Source organism: Neofelis nebulosa, chromosome 4 (genome assembly GCF_028018385.1).
Source record: "Neofelis nebulosa isolate mNeoNeb1 chromosome 4, mNeoNeb1.pri, whole genome shotgun sequence".
In the NCBI taxonomy this organism is placed as follows: Eukaryota; Metazoa; Chordata; class Mammalia; order Carnivora; family Felidae; genus Neofelis; species Neofelis nebulosa.
The window spans coordinates 68,576,420-68,596,788 of NC_080785.1; the positions used below are offsets into that span (position 1 = coordinate 68,576,420).

The following is a 20,369-nucleotide window of genomic DNA, read 5'->3' on the forward strand; positions in this document are numbered from 1 at the left end:
TTAAGACAAAGCACTCATGTTTTTTGAAAAGTTTGTTATAGGAGAGATTAAAATATCTAAAATAGCTACAATATTGGTTGCCAAAAGGGAGTCTGGGGGCAGCAAAATGGGTGAATGGGAGTAGGAAGTATAGGCTTCCAGTTATGGAATGAATAAGTCACAGGGATGAAAGGTACCATATAAGAAATATAGTCAACAGTAATGTAAGAACATTGTATGGTGACAGATTGTAGTTACACTTTGTGATGAGCATAGCATAACGTATAGAGAAATTGAATCAGTATGTTGTAGATCTGAATCTAATGCAACATTGTATGTCAGCTATACTTTAATTTTTGAAAAAAATAGTTACACCATGAAGCAGAATGTCAAAATACTGTAAAAACTGCATGCACAAATTATTATGGACCTTCAGAGAAGATTGAAGCTATCGGGATGGGTTTTATAGAATGACTTCTGGAGAGTAGGATTGTGACTGGAAAGGATAGAACAGAAAGGTGGAAGGGACAAGCATTCCAGATGGAGAGTGCCATGAGCATCGACCTGAGGGAAGGCTATGGGTTGGAAAATGGTGAAAGGAGGTGCCTAAAGAGGATGTTGGCAGACACAGCTTGAAGGGCAGAGTGGATGTTCCATGCCGACTGTAGATCTGGGCTCTGCTAGGTGAGAGATTGAGATTTCAAATGAAGAGTGCAACCCAAGAGCTGTGTACTTGGAAGATTAATCTGGTATGACTCTCAAGGGGAAACTGAAGTGGGAATAAACAGAAAGAAGGAGTACTTAGAAGAAGGTTTTTTGTTACAGCCTGTCTGAGAACAGGGACATTGGCTAGGGCTGCTCCAGGCAGGATGAAAGCCACTAGCCATATGTGCTTACTGAGCAGCTGAAACACGGCTAGCCTGAACTGAGGTGTGCTGTAGGAGTAAAATACACAATGAATTTGGATGACTTAGTGCCAAAGAACATGTAAAATATCTCATGAATAATTTTTATATTGGCCAAATGTTGGAAACCCTTGTATTTCAGACCTAGAGAGATCAGTAAAATATATTATTAAAAATTAATTTCACCTGTTGTCATTTTCTTAATGTGGCTATTAGGGAATTAAATCACATTCAATTGGATAGAATGGGGCCACAGTGATGACAGAATAGAGAAGAAGAGAACATTGTGAGAACCATAGAAGACAAGAAGAATAGGCTGTGGGGACTGACACTGACTCATATAGTCAACAAATATGTATTGAGCACTTGGTATATGCTGGGCCCTTCTTTAGGTGCTGGGGATACAGTGAGCAAGATTGATAGTTCCAGTTTCATACAGTGTGCTAGCAGGGTGAGCAATCAACAGACCAACAAATGAATGAGATTTCATCAATGAGATGTGTTCTTGACCTATAAAACCAGGTCATACGTGAGGCGTCTGGGTGGCTCAGTCGGTTAAGCATCCAACTTTGGCTTAGGTCATGATCTCACGGTTTGTGTGTTTGAGCCCTGTGTCGGACTTTGTGCTGACAGCTCGGAGCCTGGAGCCTGGAGCCTGCTTCGGATTCTGTCTCCCTCTCCCTCTGCCCCTCCCCCACGCATGCTCTGTCTCTGTCCCTGTCTCTCTCTCAAGAATAAATAAACATTTAAAAAAATAAATAAATAAAACCAGGTCATGAGGATGTTCTAAGCAGAAAGAGCAGTAGGTACAAAGACTCTTGCGTGGGAACAAGCTTGTAGGCTGAAGAAATGGAAAGAAAGCCAGAACTTGGCAAAGAGTGGTGGTAGACAGGTTATGGAGCTAAGCAGGAGTGGGTCACAGAGGATCCTGCTGGCTGGGGGGAGGGGGGAGGACAGTAGAAAGGACAGACTTAAAACTAAATGCAGTGACAGCTGTTGGAGAATTTTAACTGGTTGGATTCAAGGAATGTAAGGGGCAAGTAGAGAGAAAAGATAAACTTTTGATTTTGTGTGATTTGAAATATGATGGCACCACTAATACAAACAGGAAACAAATTTGGCAGACCAATGAGTGCAGTTTTGGATATCTTAAATTTGAATACTTTTAAACTAGTAATTAAGGTGTCAAGGAAGGAAGAAAGAAAGGAAGGCAGGAAGGCAGGAGGGAAGGAAGGAAACTGATAGCAATCAAACAATAAATTGACCAGAGAGTTCAGAAAGAAAAACAGGGGAAAAAAAGAGTATAATATAAAAAAGTAAGGTTTCTGCTGCAAACATGAATTGTTTTAATAAAGTACCCCAATTTAACTATCTATAATGTGGCCTTTAATTTTAAGCACAATACTAAAACCTAAACCCTTTTTGCTAATAAACATATCTAAGAAGAACTAAAATGCAGCATAACAATACTTTTGACTGTAGTTCTATTTTTAGTTTCAATTTCCCAGTGACCACTCATTTGGAGAGAAGTGTTATTTCCTTCCCGAAGTTTTCCTTTTTTTTGCCTTTTGTTAAAAAAAGTCATACAAAACAATAGTTTGTCATCTGACACATGTAACTGTGATAATAGCTTGTTTCTCCATCAGTTTCTCCGGCTCATTTAAAATATAACTTATAATTTTATTTTCATACTTAAAAGCTATTGCTGTATGAAAAAGACATAAAGTCCTATATGGAAAAGTCTTGCTCTTGCTTAAAGTTGTTAATTTCCTAGTTCACTTAATATTCAGAATCATATTACTTCGAGGGCTCACAGGCAGGGACACAATGGAGGAGGTTGTGCAGGATTCCCAGGAGTGACACAGAAGAGGAGTTGGCCCCATAGTTAGCATGAGATAAAATATAGTGCCTTAAAGGCCACCGTCTCCTTAGGGTTGATAAAGGAACCATGCATTTCATTGATGTTCCATATTCGAGACCGAATTTGAAAGAAGGACCGTAATGGATATAAATATTTACATACATTGTAAAGGCCATTATCTCAGCTCATTTTCAAAGCCAATTTCTCTAACAGTCTCTGTGAAACATTCTCAGCTATGATAGTTCATAGTTTAAAAGTCAATATAACAATTTTGAATGGAGCATTGTAGGTCGTCCCTTTTATAAGTTTCAGTGTATAGTTTCTCCTTCAGCTTTGGGCCAAATGGTAAGAAATTGGGTTTGAAAAAAATATGTGGAACTGAAAATAGAATGTAATAAAGGGGAAAATGGGTTCTTTTCTTCTCCCCAGAGAAGTAAAATAGCTTACATTTCTGTGTGTGGTCTTATTTTCCTTGACTGTACAGATGTGTTTTTTTATACTTTGTAAATGAAAAACATCAAATATTTCCTCCAACTATGTCTTCTAATATGTTTTACTCTTTCTTTCTTTCTTTTTTTTCTTTTGTAACTAGGGAATCCCTGGGTACAAAGGTGAAAAGGTAAGTTGGTAACAATGAATAGATAGGGCAGGATTTCAGAGAGAAAAACAGAAGCATAACTGTATTTACATGCTTAATAAAAGTTGTTTTCCTTTATTTTCCTAAGTCTAGGTTCCCTAATTCCCAAGTATACTCTTAAGTCTGTAAACATAAAATAATAATAAACTTCAGGTACGGAGATGTGTTGGAAGGGGTGAAAGGCATCCTAAGATTCCTGAGATTAGGATCCAGCCTCTCTCAGCTCTGCAAACACGAGGACCCCTATTTACCAGCCATGTAGCACAGACTAAAAGTTCCAAATAAAAATGGATGCGGCAATACTTCAGTTAGGTTGCTACCTTGGTGCTTAACTTCCTATGAAAGCTAGACACCAAAACCTAGACATCAAATGCTCTTGTAGAAGCAAGAGGATTTATTCTGGTTAGGCAATAAGGAACCTCTTCATACAGTGAGGCATCTGGGTGGAGCTTGCAAGGGGAATAAATTTGACAAACCAACAGAAGTTATGGGCTGGTAGACTATTTTATGATTCTTTACAAATTAGAAAGTTAGCAAAGTGGATGGGGGCTCAAGAACCATGTTGACAGTTGTTCATGGTTCATTCATAGATTTTTAAAAAATATTTATTTATTTATTTATTTATTTATTTATTTATTTATTTATTTTTGAGAGAGAGAGAGAGAGAGAGAGAGAGAGAGAGAGAGAGAGAGAGAGAGCACAAGCAGGGGAGGGGCAGAAAGTGAGGAAGACACAGAATCTGAAGCAGGTTCCATCCAGCCTCTGAACTGTCAGCACAGAGCCGGGTGCAGGGCTGGAACTCAGGAACTGTGACTCAGATCATGACCTGAGCCCAGGTCGGATGCTTAACCAACTGAGCCACCCAAGCGCCCCAAGCGCTCATTCATAGATTAATGTCACAGTTCTATCACCAGATGTTCTATCTGAAAATAGAGCGTGTCCTCGTTCATCCTATCTACAGCCCTCAGACCTAGGGCAAGAGGTCTTTCTCTGGGTCTCGAAAGGCCATCTGACCCCCGAAGGATCCAGGAAGCTACAGGGCATGAGGCTTATGCCCCCTTAAACCTGGACCACACTTTAGGTAACCAAGACCCCAGAAGTCCCTGCAAAATGGCCTGAGCCTGCTTTGAAGGCAGATACAAACATCTTTCCTTTGTCCATCTTTTCCCCAGGCCTGAGGGGAAACAAAATGCAAGTTGGTTTTGGGGCTGGAAGGGGCCCTGGTGGGAGGTTCACTGTATTGCATTGCCTAGGGCACCTTCTTGTGCATTTGTTCCTCCTCTCCTGGGAGGAACCAGAGGTGGGGAGAGGCCAAGTAGGAGCTGGTCTGTAGGCCTTGGGCATGGGGTTGTACTAGCACTTGGACCTCTAAGGAATACCACAGTTCTTTCATTTTTATTCCTATTGATACTTGTCAAAAAAGGAAGCTAGAACATTACTAGGTTGGTTATTAGCTTATTTATAACTTTCAGCTGTTTAGATACATGGTACGTAGGCCTCTGCTTGCAGTGTTGCCCTGGGCCCTGCAAATATTAGAGGTGAGTCTCTATACAGGCAAATAAATCTGTCCCCAGTCACTAGAAATGTTAAGTGTTTGTTTCTTCATCCATATAGAGCTGGATTAATATAGGCCTCCTAATTTACAGGGTGGTTGGAGAAGCAAATGGAATAATGGATGTGACAATGTCTTAAAAGCTGTTTGCTGGTCGATAAAATGCAAGGTGCTATTATGAAGAGGCAGGGAACAAATGATAAAATAGGAAATTTAAGAACATTTCATGATTGTAAAATTGTCCTATGTATAGTTGAAGAAAATTATACAGGTCCCCCATCTTGATTTATAATATGAGCTACTCATCAACACTAAATATATATACATACACACACACACACACACACGCGCGCATAAACACACACTATATAGTATATATAGTGCTATGTATATATACTATATATATATTATATAGCATATAGTATACTACAAATATAGTATATATGTGTGTGTTTATATATTTATATATATGAAAAGACTCATTTTAACCTTCTGGGAAATTATAGAATCACTGGTGGAGCTCTCATTTGGAAAATATAAGTTGTCAGGGTAGAGTGACCCTGAACCATTGACATTCAAACCAGAATTTCACCAGGAACAGCAGCATCAGAAATCAGAGGCTGGGAACAGAGCTAATCTGTTCATAGCTTTCTGAAGCACTTGCTCTGTGAAATTGTAATTGTGGCCATTCCACAGGGATTACTGAGCCCACCAAAAAAGAAAACGCCTTTACAAAGGCGAATAACAGGAGTACAATATTTTCATTGATGGAAGTCTGCCCCCAAAACAAATGCTGTTCCTCAGGACCTATAGCTAACAAATCTGTCTGGACAAATGGAATGTGAATTCTGGCCAAAAGAATTTTGAGTGTATTTATGGTACTTTTCTGTTTTATATTTTGGTGGTTGACTCATTTTATTCCCATCCAACATTATTAAATTAATTGCTTTCTAATTGACTCTTCAAGAGTGAGTTTCCATTTGCATTCAGAAATAAATGTTCAACTTGTTCTAAGTGAAAGCTCAGTTTTTCCTGGGTCAGTCTGACTCACAATATGATGTGGAGAGAGAACAGATTGCTTTGAACAGAGGCATAGCTGGATCTAGGAATTGTACCTCCCTCTTTCTTGCTCCTGATGCCAGCGACACCCCATGTAGTACTCTAGGCTAGTGGAAAATATCTTGCAGACCATGGTGGTATGCTTTGTTCAGTTTTGAGTGGCTGATGACCATGGACTTGGGAATCTAACGGACTCAAGCTTGTGGTCACGGACAAACTATTTAATCCTTTGGAGTCTCCTTTTCCTCATCTATGAATGGAGATCTCTCTCTCTCTCTCTCTCTCTAATCTAATCTGCTGTGGGGATTAGCAGTAATGTAAAGGTTTGGACTTTGGATCCATAACTGGAGTTACAATGGTTATTTCCCTTCTTAGAGCGGAGCTATTCAAAGTGTGGTCTGTATGCTGGCCTTCAACCTGTGAACTGCTTGATGGTATTTTGTCATGACATAATGATTGCACCAGAATATAAACCCACTATATCACTAAACACACTGTTTAGTTCAGTTGACATTCATTTTTCACAGCATGACTTCTTTAATGAAGGAAGCAGGGCACTGATCATTGTAGTGCACGTTTCTTATGTCACTGTTAGGTGGCATTTTGAGAAGCATGCTTACAGCACATGGATGATAAAGCAGTGGTGAGGGCACTGGACTAGGAGCCACTGGCTAGCATGTGCATTTAAGTAATTCATTTAACTTCTCCAGCTGAGTTGCCATATCTTAAAAATATGAATGGCTTTTAAGGAATAGAGTCAGTGATATTGTAACAGCATCGTATGGTGACAGATGGTAGCTTCACTTGCGGTGAACATTGCATAGTGTATAGAGAAGTTGAATCACTATGTTGTACACCTGAAATTAATGTAACACTGTGTGTCAATTATGCTCAAATAAAACATTTTTATTTGACTTTATTCTATTTTTAATTTAAATCCAAGTTAGTTAACATATGGTGTAATAATAATTTCAGGAATAGAATTTAGTGATTCATCACTTACATGTAACACTCAGTGCTCATCCCAACAAGTGTCCTCCTCAATGCCCCTTGCCCATTTACCCATCCCCCTACCCACCTCCTCTCCAGCAACCTTCAGTTTGTACTCTGTATTTAAGAGTCTCTTATGATTTGTTTCCCTCTCTGTTTTTATATTATTTTTGCTTCCCTTCCCTTATGTTCATCTGTTTTGTATCTTAAATTCCACATAGGAGTGAAATCATATGGTATTTATCTTTCTCTAACTTATTTCACTTAGTATAATACACTCTTGTTCCATCCACGTTGTTACAAATGGCAAGTTTTCATTCTTTTTGATTGCCGAGTAATATTCCATTGTATATATAACACATCTTCTTTATCCATTCATCAGTTGGTGGGCATTTGGGCTCTTTCCTTACTTTGGCTATTGTCAATAGTGCTACTATAAACGTTGGGGTTCATGTGCCCCTTCGAATCAGCACTCGTGTATCCTTTGGATAAATAGCTAGTAGTGCAATTGCTGGGTCATAGGGTAGTTCTATTTTTAATTTTTTGAGGAACCTCCATACTGTTTTCTAGAGTGGCTGCACCAGTTTCCATTCCTACCTCCAGTGCAAAAGCATTCCTCTTTCTCCGTAACCTCACCAATATCTGTTGTTGCCTGAGTTGTTAATGTTAGCCATTCTGACAGGTGTCAGAGGTGGAATCTCATTGTGGTTTTGATTTGCCACATCAGCCCTGATGCTGAGTGATGTTGAGCATTTTTTTCATGTGTCTTTTAGCCATATGGATGTCTTCTTTGGAAAAGTGTCTATTCATGTTTTTTGCTCATTTTTTGGGTGTTGTTTTTTTTGGGTGTTGCGTTTGATAAGTTCTTTATAGATTTTGGATACTAACCTTTTATCTGATATGTCATTTGCAAATATCTTCTCCCATTCCATCTGTTGCCTTTTAGTTTTACTGACTGTTTCCTTTGCTATGCAGAAGATTTTTTTTATCTTGATGAGGTCCCAATAGTTCATTTTTCTCTTATTTCCCTTGCCTCTGAAGACATGTCAAGTAAGAAGTTGCTGCGGCCAAGGTCAAAGAAGTTTTTGCTTGTTTTCTCCTGTAGGATTTTAATGGCTTTCTGTCTTACATTTAGGTCTTTCATCCATTTTGAGTTTATTTTTGTGTATGGTGTAAGAAAGTGGTCCAGGTTCATTCTTCTGCATGTCATTGTCCAGTTTTTCCAACATCATTTTCTGAAGAAACTGTCTTTTTTTCCATTGGATATTCTTTCCTACTTTGTCAAAGATTAGTTGGCCATACATTTGTAGGTCCATTTCTGGGTTCTTTATTCTGTTCCATTGATCTGAGTGTCTGTTTTTGTGCCGTAACATACTGTCTTGATGATTACAACTTTGTAATACAGCATGAAGTCTGGAACTGTGATGCCTCCACCTTTGGTTTTCTTTTTCTAATTTATTTTTAAGGTTTATTTATTTTTGAAAGAGAGGGTGGGGAGGAGCAGAGAGAGAGAGAGAGAGAGAGAGACGCAGAATCTGAATCAGGCTCCAGGCTCCAGGCTTCAACCTATCAGCACAGAGCCTGACATAGGGCTCAAACTCACAAACAGTGAGGTCATGACCTGAGCCTAAGTCAGACACTTAACTGACTAAGCCACCCAGGTGCCCCAGTTTTCTTTTTCAGCATTGCTTTGGCTATTTAGGTCTTTTCTGGTTCCATACAAATTTTAGGATTATTTATTCTAGCTCTGTGAAGAATCCTGGTGTTATTTTGAGAGGGATTGCATTGCATATGTAGATTGCTTTGGGTAGCATTGACATTTTAACAATATTTGTTCTTCCAATCCATGAGCATGGAATGCTTTTCCATTTTTTGTGTCTTCTGCAATCTTTTTAATGTGTTTTATAGTGTTCAGTGTGTAGATTTTTCACCTCTTTGGTTAGGTTTATTCCTAAGTATTTTATGGGTTTTGGTGCAATTGTACATGGGACCGATTCCTTGATTTCTCTTTCTGCTGCTTCATTATTGGTGTATAGAAATGCAACTGATTTCTATACATTGATTTAATATCCTGCAACTTTGCTGAATTCATGGATCAGTTCTCACAGTTTTTTGGTGGAGTCTTTTAGATTTTCCACACAGAGTATCACGTTGTCTGCAAAGAGTGTAAGTTTGACTTCCTCCTTGCAGATGTGGGTGCCTTTTATTTCTTTGTGTTGTCTGATTGCTGAGGCTCATATAAAAAATTTTTTTAAATCAATTGCTTTGAGGCTCAGATAAAAGCATGAAAGCACTTGAAAATTTTAACTTTAGCTGTTTTTCTAATTGCCTTTGATACATTTTAGTTCTAATTATGCAAAGTCTTAGAAGTCTGATACAATGGAGTAGTATTCAGAGGTCCCAATTCTCATTCTACATGAGCAAGGTACTTAACCTTCTGAATCACAAATTCTCAGTCTGTAAAATTGGGCTAATAATATCTGTGTCAGACAGTTAATGTCAGCTTACCTGAGATAATGTCTGCTAAATAAAATTAATCATAAACTGTAAAGCACAATTTAAATGTTAGTTCTTTTTTCATTAATATGCCAGGAAAGGCAGGGCAGTAGAGTGTGTTGGAAATATATGGCATTCTTGCCACCATGCCCGTCCCCAGCAGACCTTGCTAATTCTTCCTGGCTCCTTTCCCCACCAAGCCATGATGTGGTCTCAGGACCTTTCTCTCACAGTTCTCTGGGCAAACACTACTAATTGATCAAAGCTGGTACTCAGGGTGGAGTATAATGTGGCAAAAATAGGGACTCTGAATCAGAGCTGCTTATTTGAGGAAAGTTATCTGGGTGAACTTAAGTTTTCTCATCTATAAAATACAACTGTAAAACTGATCTCATTGAGCTGTAATGTGGATTCACTTAAATCACAAAGAGCATATGGTGGATACTCGGTAAACCTTAGTTTCTTTCCTTTAAATGTCATCTTCCTTTCAAAAATGTCAAACCTTACTAGGTGGTATCACTGATTTGATTCTGTCAAGTGGAAGATGACTCATGGATAAAATTTTTCAGAGTGTAATGCCCAAATAACCCACAGGATTGAGGATAAAATTGTGTAAAACCCATCAGAGTGCTTATGTCATAAGAAAACTTTTTAAAACATCCTAACCCCAAACGACTGCAAAGGTCTTCTTATTTGTTTCATTTCTTTATTTTTTAGGGTGAAAATGGAGAATGTGGAAAACCAGGAATAAAAGGTGACAAAGTAAGGAACATGTTTTTAAAATGCTAACAGCTGGGATCCCTTTGGGCTGAGTTTCCCTAAGAGGAAATTCCTGGGATGCATTACCTTGCTCTCACTCCTGGAGTTGGAAAGTTACTGGCTCAATTTTCACGTCTGTAAAACACGAAGCAGAAAACAAAACTATACCTAACGTTACTTAATGGAGCCTCCACATACCTTTCATATGGATCTTTAAGACGGTGCTTTGTGGCCCCCTAACCTTTGAGGCTAGGCCTATGGAATTTTATGGCAAAAAAGGATAATTTAACCAGCAAAGTCAGTTCAAGCTCCAGTTGGGTCTTTGCATCTGGAATTGTTTTCCAGATGTAAACACTGACAACAAGCACTTTCCAAAATAGAGTGAAGAACTCTATGGAATAAGTTAATGAAATAGTTATAAATAATGTGGCAGAACTAGTCATAGATAGGGGATTGAAATTTTGAAACTGCAGTACGCCACAGGCAATTGGGTGGGTATTAACCTTTCGTTAAAAAATAAATATGAATCAAGTATTTAAAATGGAGACAATATTAAATGGGTCAGAAATATACAGACAGTACATTTGAAACTTAATGACAAAGCATCCAAAAATGTACAGAGTAAAAATAGTTTTCATTATAGTGAAGAACTATTAACAGTATGCTACCAAGATACTCAACTCATTCAATATCTGTATTTTAATTATGGGAGAGAATCAAGGAGAAAAAATGAGGCAGAAAAGCAGAGAATAAGATGATGACACTGGCCTATGTAACTAAGCACTTTAAATAGCTTGAGACTTTTGTGAAAGCTTTTAAAGTACTGTAGAGTTAAAGGCCAGGTGGATCTGAAAAAAAATGTAGGCTTGATAATTATCTCTGGGCAAAATGAAAACTGTAGTAATGAATGGATTCTGCCTGGAGGGTAATTGAAAATGGGAGGTGGACACAGACTTGAAAATACAGAAGGGGACAGAGAAGAACAAAAATGAAAGTTAAACAGTAACTGTTGAAAACTGTTTGAAATGAGAACGGTTGATAAAGAGCTAATCATCATACTTCATTGACTAAGATGCCAGGGGTCGTGAAATGCCCTATTCTGTGCCAAAAAGAAAGAAAAAGTGCTGCCAATTACAAACAGAAGGTGCAATTGATTATAAGACGTATCTTGATATTAGAGATGTAAAGATCTGAAAAAAAAATGCATGTCTAGAGTCAATGAAATACAGCATCCTTGACATGAAGAGTTCATATAAGTTCTTAAGTCAGACTATAAAGAACATGAAGAGACACGAGAGAGGAACTATAAATGGGTAATAAGTGAAAAAAACCCCAATACATCAGCGATCAGAGAAGTGAAATTAACACATTAAAATATTATTTCACCTATCAAATTAGCAAACACTGGGATAATATACAATACTCAGCATTGATGGGGGTGTCTGTTAAGGTGGAGATGCACTTTCTCTACTCAGGTAGTAAGAATGGAAATCTGAGCAAACTATGGAGGGAAGCTTTGCTTTTTCTTCCCATGTATTGGTGTGAGACACAAAAGAGAGCGAGAGAGCCTTGAATGTGTTCATCATCTCTGTGTCTGTCATCCTCTTCCAGGACATTACCTTCAGGAATCTTTCAGAAGTTGGACATGACTTATAAACAAAGATATTCATTATAATATTATTTAAAATAATAATCGTCAGAAACAATTTAAATGCCAAAACTAGGGAAATAAGTAAATTATAATAGATACATATTCTTGAATATTTTTCCATTTACTAAGAGTTTTTAATTACATGGAAAAATATTTTTGATACAATGGAAGACCAAATAAGTAGGACACAAGATTGTATACACACTTGAATCAATTATTTGAAGAAAAATATTCTATATGCCTAAAATGTTAATAGCAGTTGCTTCTGTGTGATTTTTTTCTGTTTCTTTAGTTTTTTCCTTTAATTGCCAAGGTGTGTCTATTGTGAACAGGTTATATTTTGCTAAGCAGAAAAATGAAAATCTGAGAAAAGAGAGACTAGACTATACTATATTCTCATAAAAATAAATTTCAAAGGGTTTCCTAGTTATGGAACATATTGAAATATCTTCTATTAGAGAGTATTGAGTATAAACAGTGTTTTGTCAAGTTGCATGTCTTGAAGATGGGCAAAAGAGTGATCTAGACATTGTGGAAACTCACCAAATTGTTAATTTAACTGATTTTGCCTTGTTGGAAAGAAACAATATTCCACCAACTGTACTTTTTCTAAGGAATTGTAAGGAATAAATTGTTTGCTCTGACCAAAATTTCAATATACAGGTGAAGGACTTACATCTAAAACTGTTTTCGTGGAGTTTACTGAAGGAAAATCTGACCTCAAATTGGCTTATTATTTTGGATCATTTTGTTGACAATGTATCAGTTTGCTTTGCTGTTTGGATAAAGTGGGAAGATTGGCCATCACTGAGAACACATTCTTTTCTCCTCTACCTAAAATAAAATCATTGCATTTTGAAGATGGATACTTAGAGCAACTTACCATTAATTTTATTCCACAGGGATCCTTAGGGCCGTATGGACCAAAGGGACCCAGAGGACTTCAGGTAAGGAGGCTAAACCAAATCTACATCTGAATTAGAATCACCTAGGAAGCTTTAAAAACCTGTTTGCCCATTTGCTCCCTCTGCCAATTCAATTAGAATGTCTAGGGATTGGAGCCAGGCATCAGTAGTTTTAAAGATCCCCAGGTGATTTCAATGTGCAACAAAGTTTGGAAATCACTGCCCTAATGTTTTGAATGACTAATTCAGGCTCCCCAAAGATAGGTACCAGCAGGTGAGTTTACTTAGTAGAGGGATAGAAGTTTAAAAATTCGAGTCTAGGAAGATGAGTGAAGTCAAAGCAGTTAAAAGAAGGATGTAACTATTTTTGCTTTGCTAGTATAATATAGTTGGAAGAACTATGCATTTTATCTAATTACACTATGTGTAATTTAGATACAGTACTTAATATTCAAAAACATGGAATGCTCATTATAAGTACTTAATGTTCAATAGCATGGAAAAGATTCTGAAGGCATTTATTTAAGTTAGACATATTCCATGGATTTCAGAAAATAATTTAGATCAGTTTTTTCCCAGTCTGGGGACTTGCCCAGTCTAAAGTTTTCGTGGGGGAGAGGATGTATGTATATGAAGAGTTCATTTATGTATTTCAAAAAGTCTACTGAAAATTGTAACTTGGCCCAAGATTTCCCAGACAGCATCTAATTAACCATCAACTCCTTTGCTCTGGCCTGGAATTATGTCAGCACAGGGCAGTAACTCTGGTTATCACAGGGTCATTGGAAGCTCCAACTTCCGGTTATAAATGCCTTAGCTATTTAAAAAAGTTGCTCATTCAAAATTCTTTAAGAAGGGTGTTCAGCACAGGGATAAGGTTGGAAACAGGCTTAGAAAGCAAACACCTCATTAATAAATGTTTGTTCTCAGCTTAAGTATACTATTTTAGAAGCTGCCTATTTGACAGGAGGAATTTTATCTCATTCCATTTCTCAGTCACATTTAACCCTAACTTAACTCTGAGATATTTAGTCTGACTTTTAAATTCAGGATCTCTAGGGACCTTAATGAATAATTCCTTCTTGGTTGGCCTTTTATATATAGAACTAATTGTTGGTTTTCACCTCGGAGCAGGGCATTAGTGGACCTCCAGGGGATCCAGGCCCGAAGGGATTTCAAGGCAATAAGGTAATCATACCCTTTGAGTAAAGACAGGCAGAGTGCCTTTCCCCTGGTGAGCTATAGTAATTTATGTTTTTATTAAGCAGAAGTCAATGGACTCCTTGAGGATGTATCTTTGGCAATACATAATAACCTGCAGGTATATACACAGAATCATGTTCAAGTACATGCAGGAAGTCAGTGGCATGACTTTATCATTTATTATTATGTTATTCAGAGGGGCATTATTAAATACAAGCCATTATTCAAAATCTTTGCAGTATTTCCATCTTTCTCCTGCCCTATCGTCATTTTATGGTTCACTAGAAACTGAGAAGTAGTAACAAATAACCAATTCAAATCATTCTATTTCCCCATACATGATGTCAACTCAATATATAGTTTATAAGAGTAGGAAATTTGTGACTGTCATGCCAACAAAGATTGAGCTTTTAAAAATTATTACAGGGGTGTAATCTCAACCGTTAGTACCATGCTTGTAATGGCATTCCACGGATCAGCAAGACAGATGGGGAGGGATCGAATAAGAGCCAAATAGAACCAAAAGATGCTACGGCTGGGATCTTTAAAAGACCTTGATACAAGGCTCTGTTTTGCAATGAAAGTGGCCATTAATTTGCTGAATACAAGCTTTTTAGTACCTTTTAAACTTCTCAATGCTTAGTAAATTTCATGGATATAGTAAATATCCAATAAATAGTGTCAGTGACTAGAGATCTGTGGAATTCGTGGCAGTAATAACAGCAGAAGGTGCCATCCTCAATGGACCCTAGATAAAGCCAATCTTTTAAGGGTACTATCAAATTTAAGCTGTGGGGAGCAGCTGGGCTACTTGAGTGTTCTTTTTCCAGAGAGAGGAAAGAGAGTGACAAGTATAGTATTTTTAATGAGATAACAACAATGTGTGATTTCCCAGGCCACTTTTAATTGGCAAATTAAAATAGAATGAGTTTCTCAGCAGGAGTGTGCTTAAGCTTCATCTGGGGAAACTGCCTTTTCCAGTCCTTGCCTATGATTAATTCTCTCTGGGGAAAAGAAATGTATCTCTTGAATACTGAGTAGAAGTTTTTATAAAATTGCTTTGGCAGTAGATAAAATCCTGCAGCAAGAATAAAAAACATTTTGACAGTCCACACTTATTTCTAGGATTCTTTGGTTACCTAAGATGATCATTTTCATGCTTGGGAAAAAGAGGCTTCAAATCAGGTATCAGTGCTGGAGTCTGCAACAGTGATAGAATTACAGAATGTTTGAGCCACCAGGTACATTAGGAGATCATACTAGCCCAAGGTTTTCATTCTGGAAAATGAGAAGTGAAGTCCAGATATCAAATGGCTTGCCTAAGGCAGAGACACAGCCAGACTCATCAGCTCTGGGGAGTGCCCATGCAGGACTAAGGACAGTGCATGTAGTTTTGGGAGATGCTTAGTGGCAGTCCCTAAAAAGTTGTCATCATTTGCTCACTTACTTCTCTTTATGTCTCATAAATTACGATTTCAGTTTTTCTTTTAACATAAATTTATTGAAACAGAATATAGCTTTTAATTTCACCAGTGCATTAATTCTCAGAAAGAATAAATACAGTTGAGTGTTTAGGGGAGCTTGTAATGCTCTGATGTAATAACACTTCATGCTTGACTTTCTCATCATCATAAAGGAGTAGTTTTTCCAAAAGTATTTGAGGACTTCATGAGTTTTCCAAGGTCCTCTCTTTAAAACATTTTTTTTTTAAATTGTGGTAAAGGATACGTGACATGAAATTACCACTGGGATTTAGTCACAAAATTCACTGCCAGGTGAATACACGAAGTTCATTGCCAATTGAAAAGATGTCAATTTCTAGAGAATGTTCTGGATTGCTAGGGGCAAGTGAGGTAGTAGTGAGTTTTTCTTTTTCCTTGTGGTTTATGGTCACAAATTTAGTGGTCTCTTACCTCTTAACTCTTAAGAGTCTCTTAACTCTTTCTTCAAGACTATTACTAATTTCTACTTCTCTTTGGATCTGTCAAGTAGAGATGCATGTTGCATTGATCATTACATTTTTAAAAATTTTATACATTTATTTGTGTATTATCTTAAAAGTCAGGTTTCAGGGAATAATTTCATCTTGTGTCTCAGAATGTACTTCTAAATCTTAAAGACTTAATATACTATATTTTCCTCAATCTGGAAATAATGTTATGTTTATAATGACACTTCTTTTCATCTATTACCATTTTATCACAAAATGTTTTTAAGAAATTGCTATTGCAATTTGTGCAGAAAAACTCTAAAATCCAGTAATTCTGTATTTTCTAATGGGCACTGGGAGGATTATTTATTTTGAAACTTCTATAATAATCAATAACAGGGGTGCCTGGGTGGCTCAGTTGATTGAGCGCCTGACTTCAGCTCAGGTCATGATCTCGTGGTCCATGAGTTTGAGCCCTGTGTTGGGCTCTGTGTTGACAGCTCAGAGCCTGGAGCCTACTTCAGATTTTGTGTCTCCCTTGCTCTCCGCCCCTCTCCCACTTGTGCTCTCTCTCTCAAAAATAAACAAACGTTTAAAAAAAATAATCAATAACACTTAGGGTATATTTACTACATACAGATATATAGTTCTTTATTTATTTTGAGAGAGAGAGAGAACACGTGTGGGAGGGGGAGAGAGAGAGAGAGAGAGAGAGAGAGAGAGAGAGAGAATACCAAGCAGGATCCACACTGTGAGTACAGAGCCCAGTGTGGGACTTGAACTCATGAACTGTGAGATCATGACCTGAGCCAAAGCCAAGAGTTGGACACTTAACTGACTGAGCCACCAGCCACCCCAACAGATATATAGTTCTAATTATTCATGTAACCTAATACCACCCTTTGAGGCATGATCTAGTCTTACCCCATGGTACAGATTAGGCTATTCAGGCACAGAGAGTTTAGTAATGAGTCCACATCTACATAGCTAATAAGGGACAGAGCCAGGATTCAAACCCAGCCAGTATGCTCTGAACCAACATATTGTATTTGTCTTCTTAGGAACATTGCTGAATTTCCTCAATAGTTGACCTGAAATAAATGCATTTGTTTGGACAGTATGGAAATTGCATCTGTCCCTCTTCTCATGTACTCTGGCTGGAAACACCAGTCTGTTGAGAGGTGTATTTCTATTTGATTATAATGTTCATCTGAAAGTACAGGAAGAGAAGGAAGGTAATCCCATGGGAAAAAGAAACCAGGGATGTGCATTTTCAAATATTTTGTCTCTTAGGGGACCTTAAAATAAAAACCCTCAGACTTGTAACATTTGCAATATTACATATGAATTTCTAGATGGGGCCTCTATATATCTTTGAATTTATGAATGGTCTCTGTCATGAGCTATAGTCCCATTTTATTGCTCTATTAGTTGATGTTCTTCATCAAGTGGTTTGCGGAAAGGTGGTCAAAGAACAGAAGGAAAAAATAGCATGTGATAAATCAAGGAAAAACGTGATTCTGGCCCAGTTTCATGAATTATTTCTGTCATTAATATTTCCACATGTAAAGTAGCTCCTATTCTTGTTGCTTTGAAACAAAACAGATGTTTCTCAGAATGAAGCTGTGGCTCTGAGGCCACCTCAGCCTCCCCCATATATGGAGGTCATGCAATGGCATTCAGAAGAACAACATCCTGTCAGTCTCCAAAATCAGTATTATAATCACACAAGCGCCTGAGAAGCCTTATCCCTAGGACCAAATGGAAAATGCTATTTTCTGGAGAGAGCTATGCTCCAGAGAGAGCGCTGTGCTTTTTCTGAGTAAAAATTGAGTACCTAAGAGCCCTACACCAACATCAAATGGCTATTGTGATGGCTTAGATTGCAATCCCTTCTGTCCATAGAATGGGCCCTCTAATAACTAGAAAAAAAATGGCTCAAGATTGGCAGGCCTTTCAATTCACAGAGAACAAATTACAAAATCAGTTTTATATAAATAAACACAGTAGAATGCTGGGTGTGTCAAACCCACATTAGGTAATTTTTGCCATTTCTTGATGTCTTTCTGATGTTATTTTTGAAGGGTATTTCCTTCTCAAGCTTCATGTATATTGGCTCTTTCCAAGACCCTCTTTGTGCTCCTGGGAGGAATGAATGCCCACTGTGGCATGAACAGAAAATAGCTTGTGACAAGCTGACATATCCTAGTCCTAGAGCTTCAGTGCTAAGGCCAAAAGAGCACTAGGAAATATCCCTGATGTACTTTCCCACGTCAAAGTACCACACATTAATCCTCAAACAATGAAAAATACCATGAGATTATATTATATACTAATTTATCTTAATGGATGAATTATCTCCCTTCTCTTAACCTCTTCCATTGTTTTACTCTAGGACATTCATCTATTTCCTACAGGGTTTTTCTCCACTAAGATTTTTCCTCTTGTGCTACACTCAAGTGTAGGAAACACAAAGTCCTTTTATATATGAGACTTTGTCTTAACCCACTTTTACTTCTGAGATGTTATGAAAACCCACAGAGAAATAGCACCAGTCTTTTCTAGTTTAATAAATAGATATGGGGAGGGTAAATAATCCCCAGTGAATCAAACATTCATCCATCCATTCAAAATAAACAAAGAAGCTCATATCAACGAATAAAGGGAACCTATGTCTCAAGAGGACTGAGGGCAGATCAAACACTTAGATCATTCCATGGTTCTGCACCAGACCATGATTCTTGGACACCCTTCTCTTCCTTATCCAACTCTGTTAAGGTTTCACCTCATTTTTTTTGACGCTTCCAAGGACAGTGCATGTTTTTCAAGTAGCTGGTAATCTTTTAAGAAGTAAATAAGAGGGGCGCCTGGGTGGCTCAGTCGGTTAAGCGGCCGACTTCAGCTCAGGTCATGATCTCGCGGTCCATGAGTTCGAGCCCCGCGTCGGGCTCTGGGCTGATGGCTCAGAGCCTGGAGCCTGCTTCCGATTCTGTGTCTCCCTCTCTCTCTGCCCCTCCCCCGTTCATGCTGTGTCTCTCTCTGTCTCAAAAATAAATAAATGTTAAAAAAAAAAAAGTAAATAAGAGTCAAATGTACAAATCCTAAAATTGAAACTGTAAACCTAGTAAACATCTTTACACAACATCCTGTTTTCCTCAAAATGCTCAATGAAAAGAAGTCGATTTAATTTTTTTTAATATTTCAAATTAGTTTTTAAAGTTTATTTACTTGAGAGAAAGAGAGAGAGAGAGAGAGAGAGAGCAAGTGGGGCAGGGGCAGAGAGAGAGAGGGAGAGGGAGAGAAACCCAAATAGGCACCACTCTGTCAGTGAAGAGCCTGACATGGACTCGAACCCATGAACTGTGAGATCATGACCTGAGCCTAAACCAAGAGTCAGGCATTTAACTGACTGAGCCACTCAGGAGCCCCCAAAAGGAGTTCAATTTTGAAAAGAGGGCTGGATGTCAACCTTTGCAATAGCTACCAGGAATGTACATGCAGATATTTTTGGTAGCTAGTAGTTCCTTTTAGCTTCCATGCATTATACCTTTAAACATTGCTAGACTTCTTTCAGATATGAACCACTGGCAGGAGAATTAGACAAATGTGTGCAGGTCCATCACTTAAAAAAAAAAAAAAACCCAAAGCAGAAGATGTAGTGACAATGGGTCGGGGGCACCACTATCACATGAAAGAAAAAGTTATATGTAACAAAGAAGTATTTGTTAAATGAATGGATGAATGAGTATTTAAATGGAATGAATTGTCAACAGTATTAAACTGCAGACAAGTGAAACAGGCAGGAGCCCAACAGAGTTATTTAGTTTGTCAACTTTGAGGTTTTTGGAAATCTTTAAGGGAGCAGTTTCAATAGAGATATTGGGGAGGTGACAAAGGAGAAGAGTACAATAGCCAGGAATTCTGACCGTTCTTCCAAGATATTGGGATAATAAAGGGAAACAGAACAGTGTTGACATAACCCATGAAAAGCTTCTTGTGTGTTAATCTAATGTGTTCGTATACTTTCACTTTTTTCTAAGAGAGGCAAGAAGACTCGGAACTTAATTTTTTTTTTTTCAGTTTCAAATATACAACTTAAAGTCTCATGTTTTCTATAACTATTTTTGCAGGAACCGAAATATCATTAATGAAGATTTAGTAGATTTAAAAATACTTTCTTGTTTTGTTCATTATTTAAATATTTTACTCAACTCAACGTTAGCTTTGTAGGTCAACCTACTAAATGTAACTAATATTTCACTTATGGTTTGGGAGTAGTTCAACACCACAGGTATGAACAACTATGAAGAATTTTAGACTTCTTCCTCCAACAAGCATTTATGTAGTTTTTATTTCAGTTCTCACACAATTTAAAAACCTAACAAAATCTTCTGACATCATGATGTTGCTTTCATCTGTAAAAATCATGATTTAAAATAGGA

At 37.7% G+C, this 20,369-nt stretch overlaps 1 protein-coding gene across 1 annotated transcript in view; it reads left to right on the plus strand.

The window, feature by feature from the left end:
• Window positions 1-20,369, plus strand: part of COL28A1 (collagen type XXVIII alpha 1 chain) — a 176,495-nt gene that overhangs the window by 22,141 nt on the left and 133,985 nt on the right. The window contains exons 8-11 of the mRNA XM_058724995.1: window positions 3,338-3,364; window positions 10,197-10,241; window positions 12,792-12,836; window positions 13,929-13,982. Of these exons, the coding sequence (XP_058580978.1) occupies window positions 3,338-3,364; window positions 10,197-10,241; window positions 12,792-12,836; window positions 13,929-13,982 (171 nt within the window). The remainder of the gene's footprint in view (window positions 1-3,337; window positions 3,365-10,196; window positions 10,242-12,791; window positions 12,837-13,928; window positions 13,983-20,369) is intronic.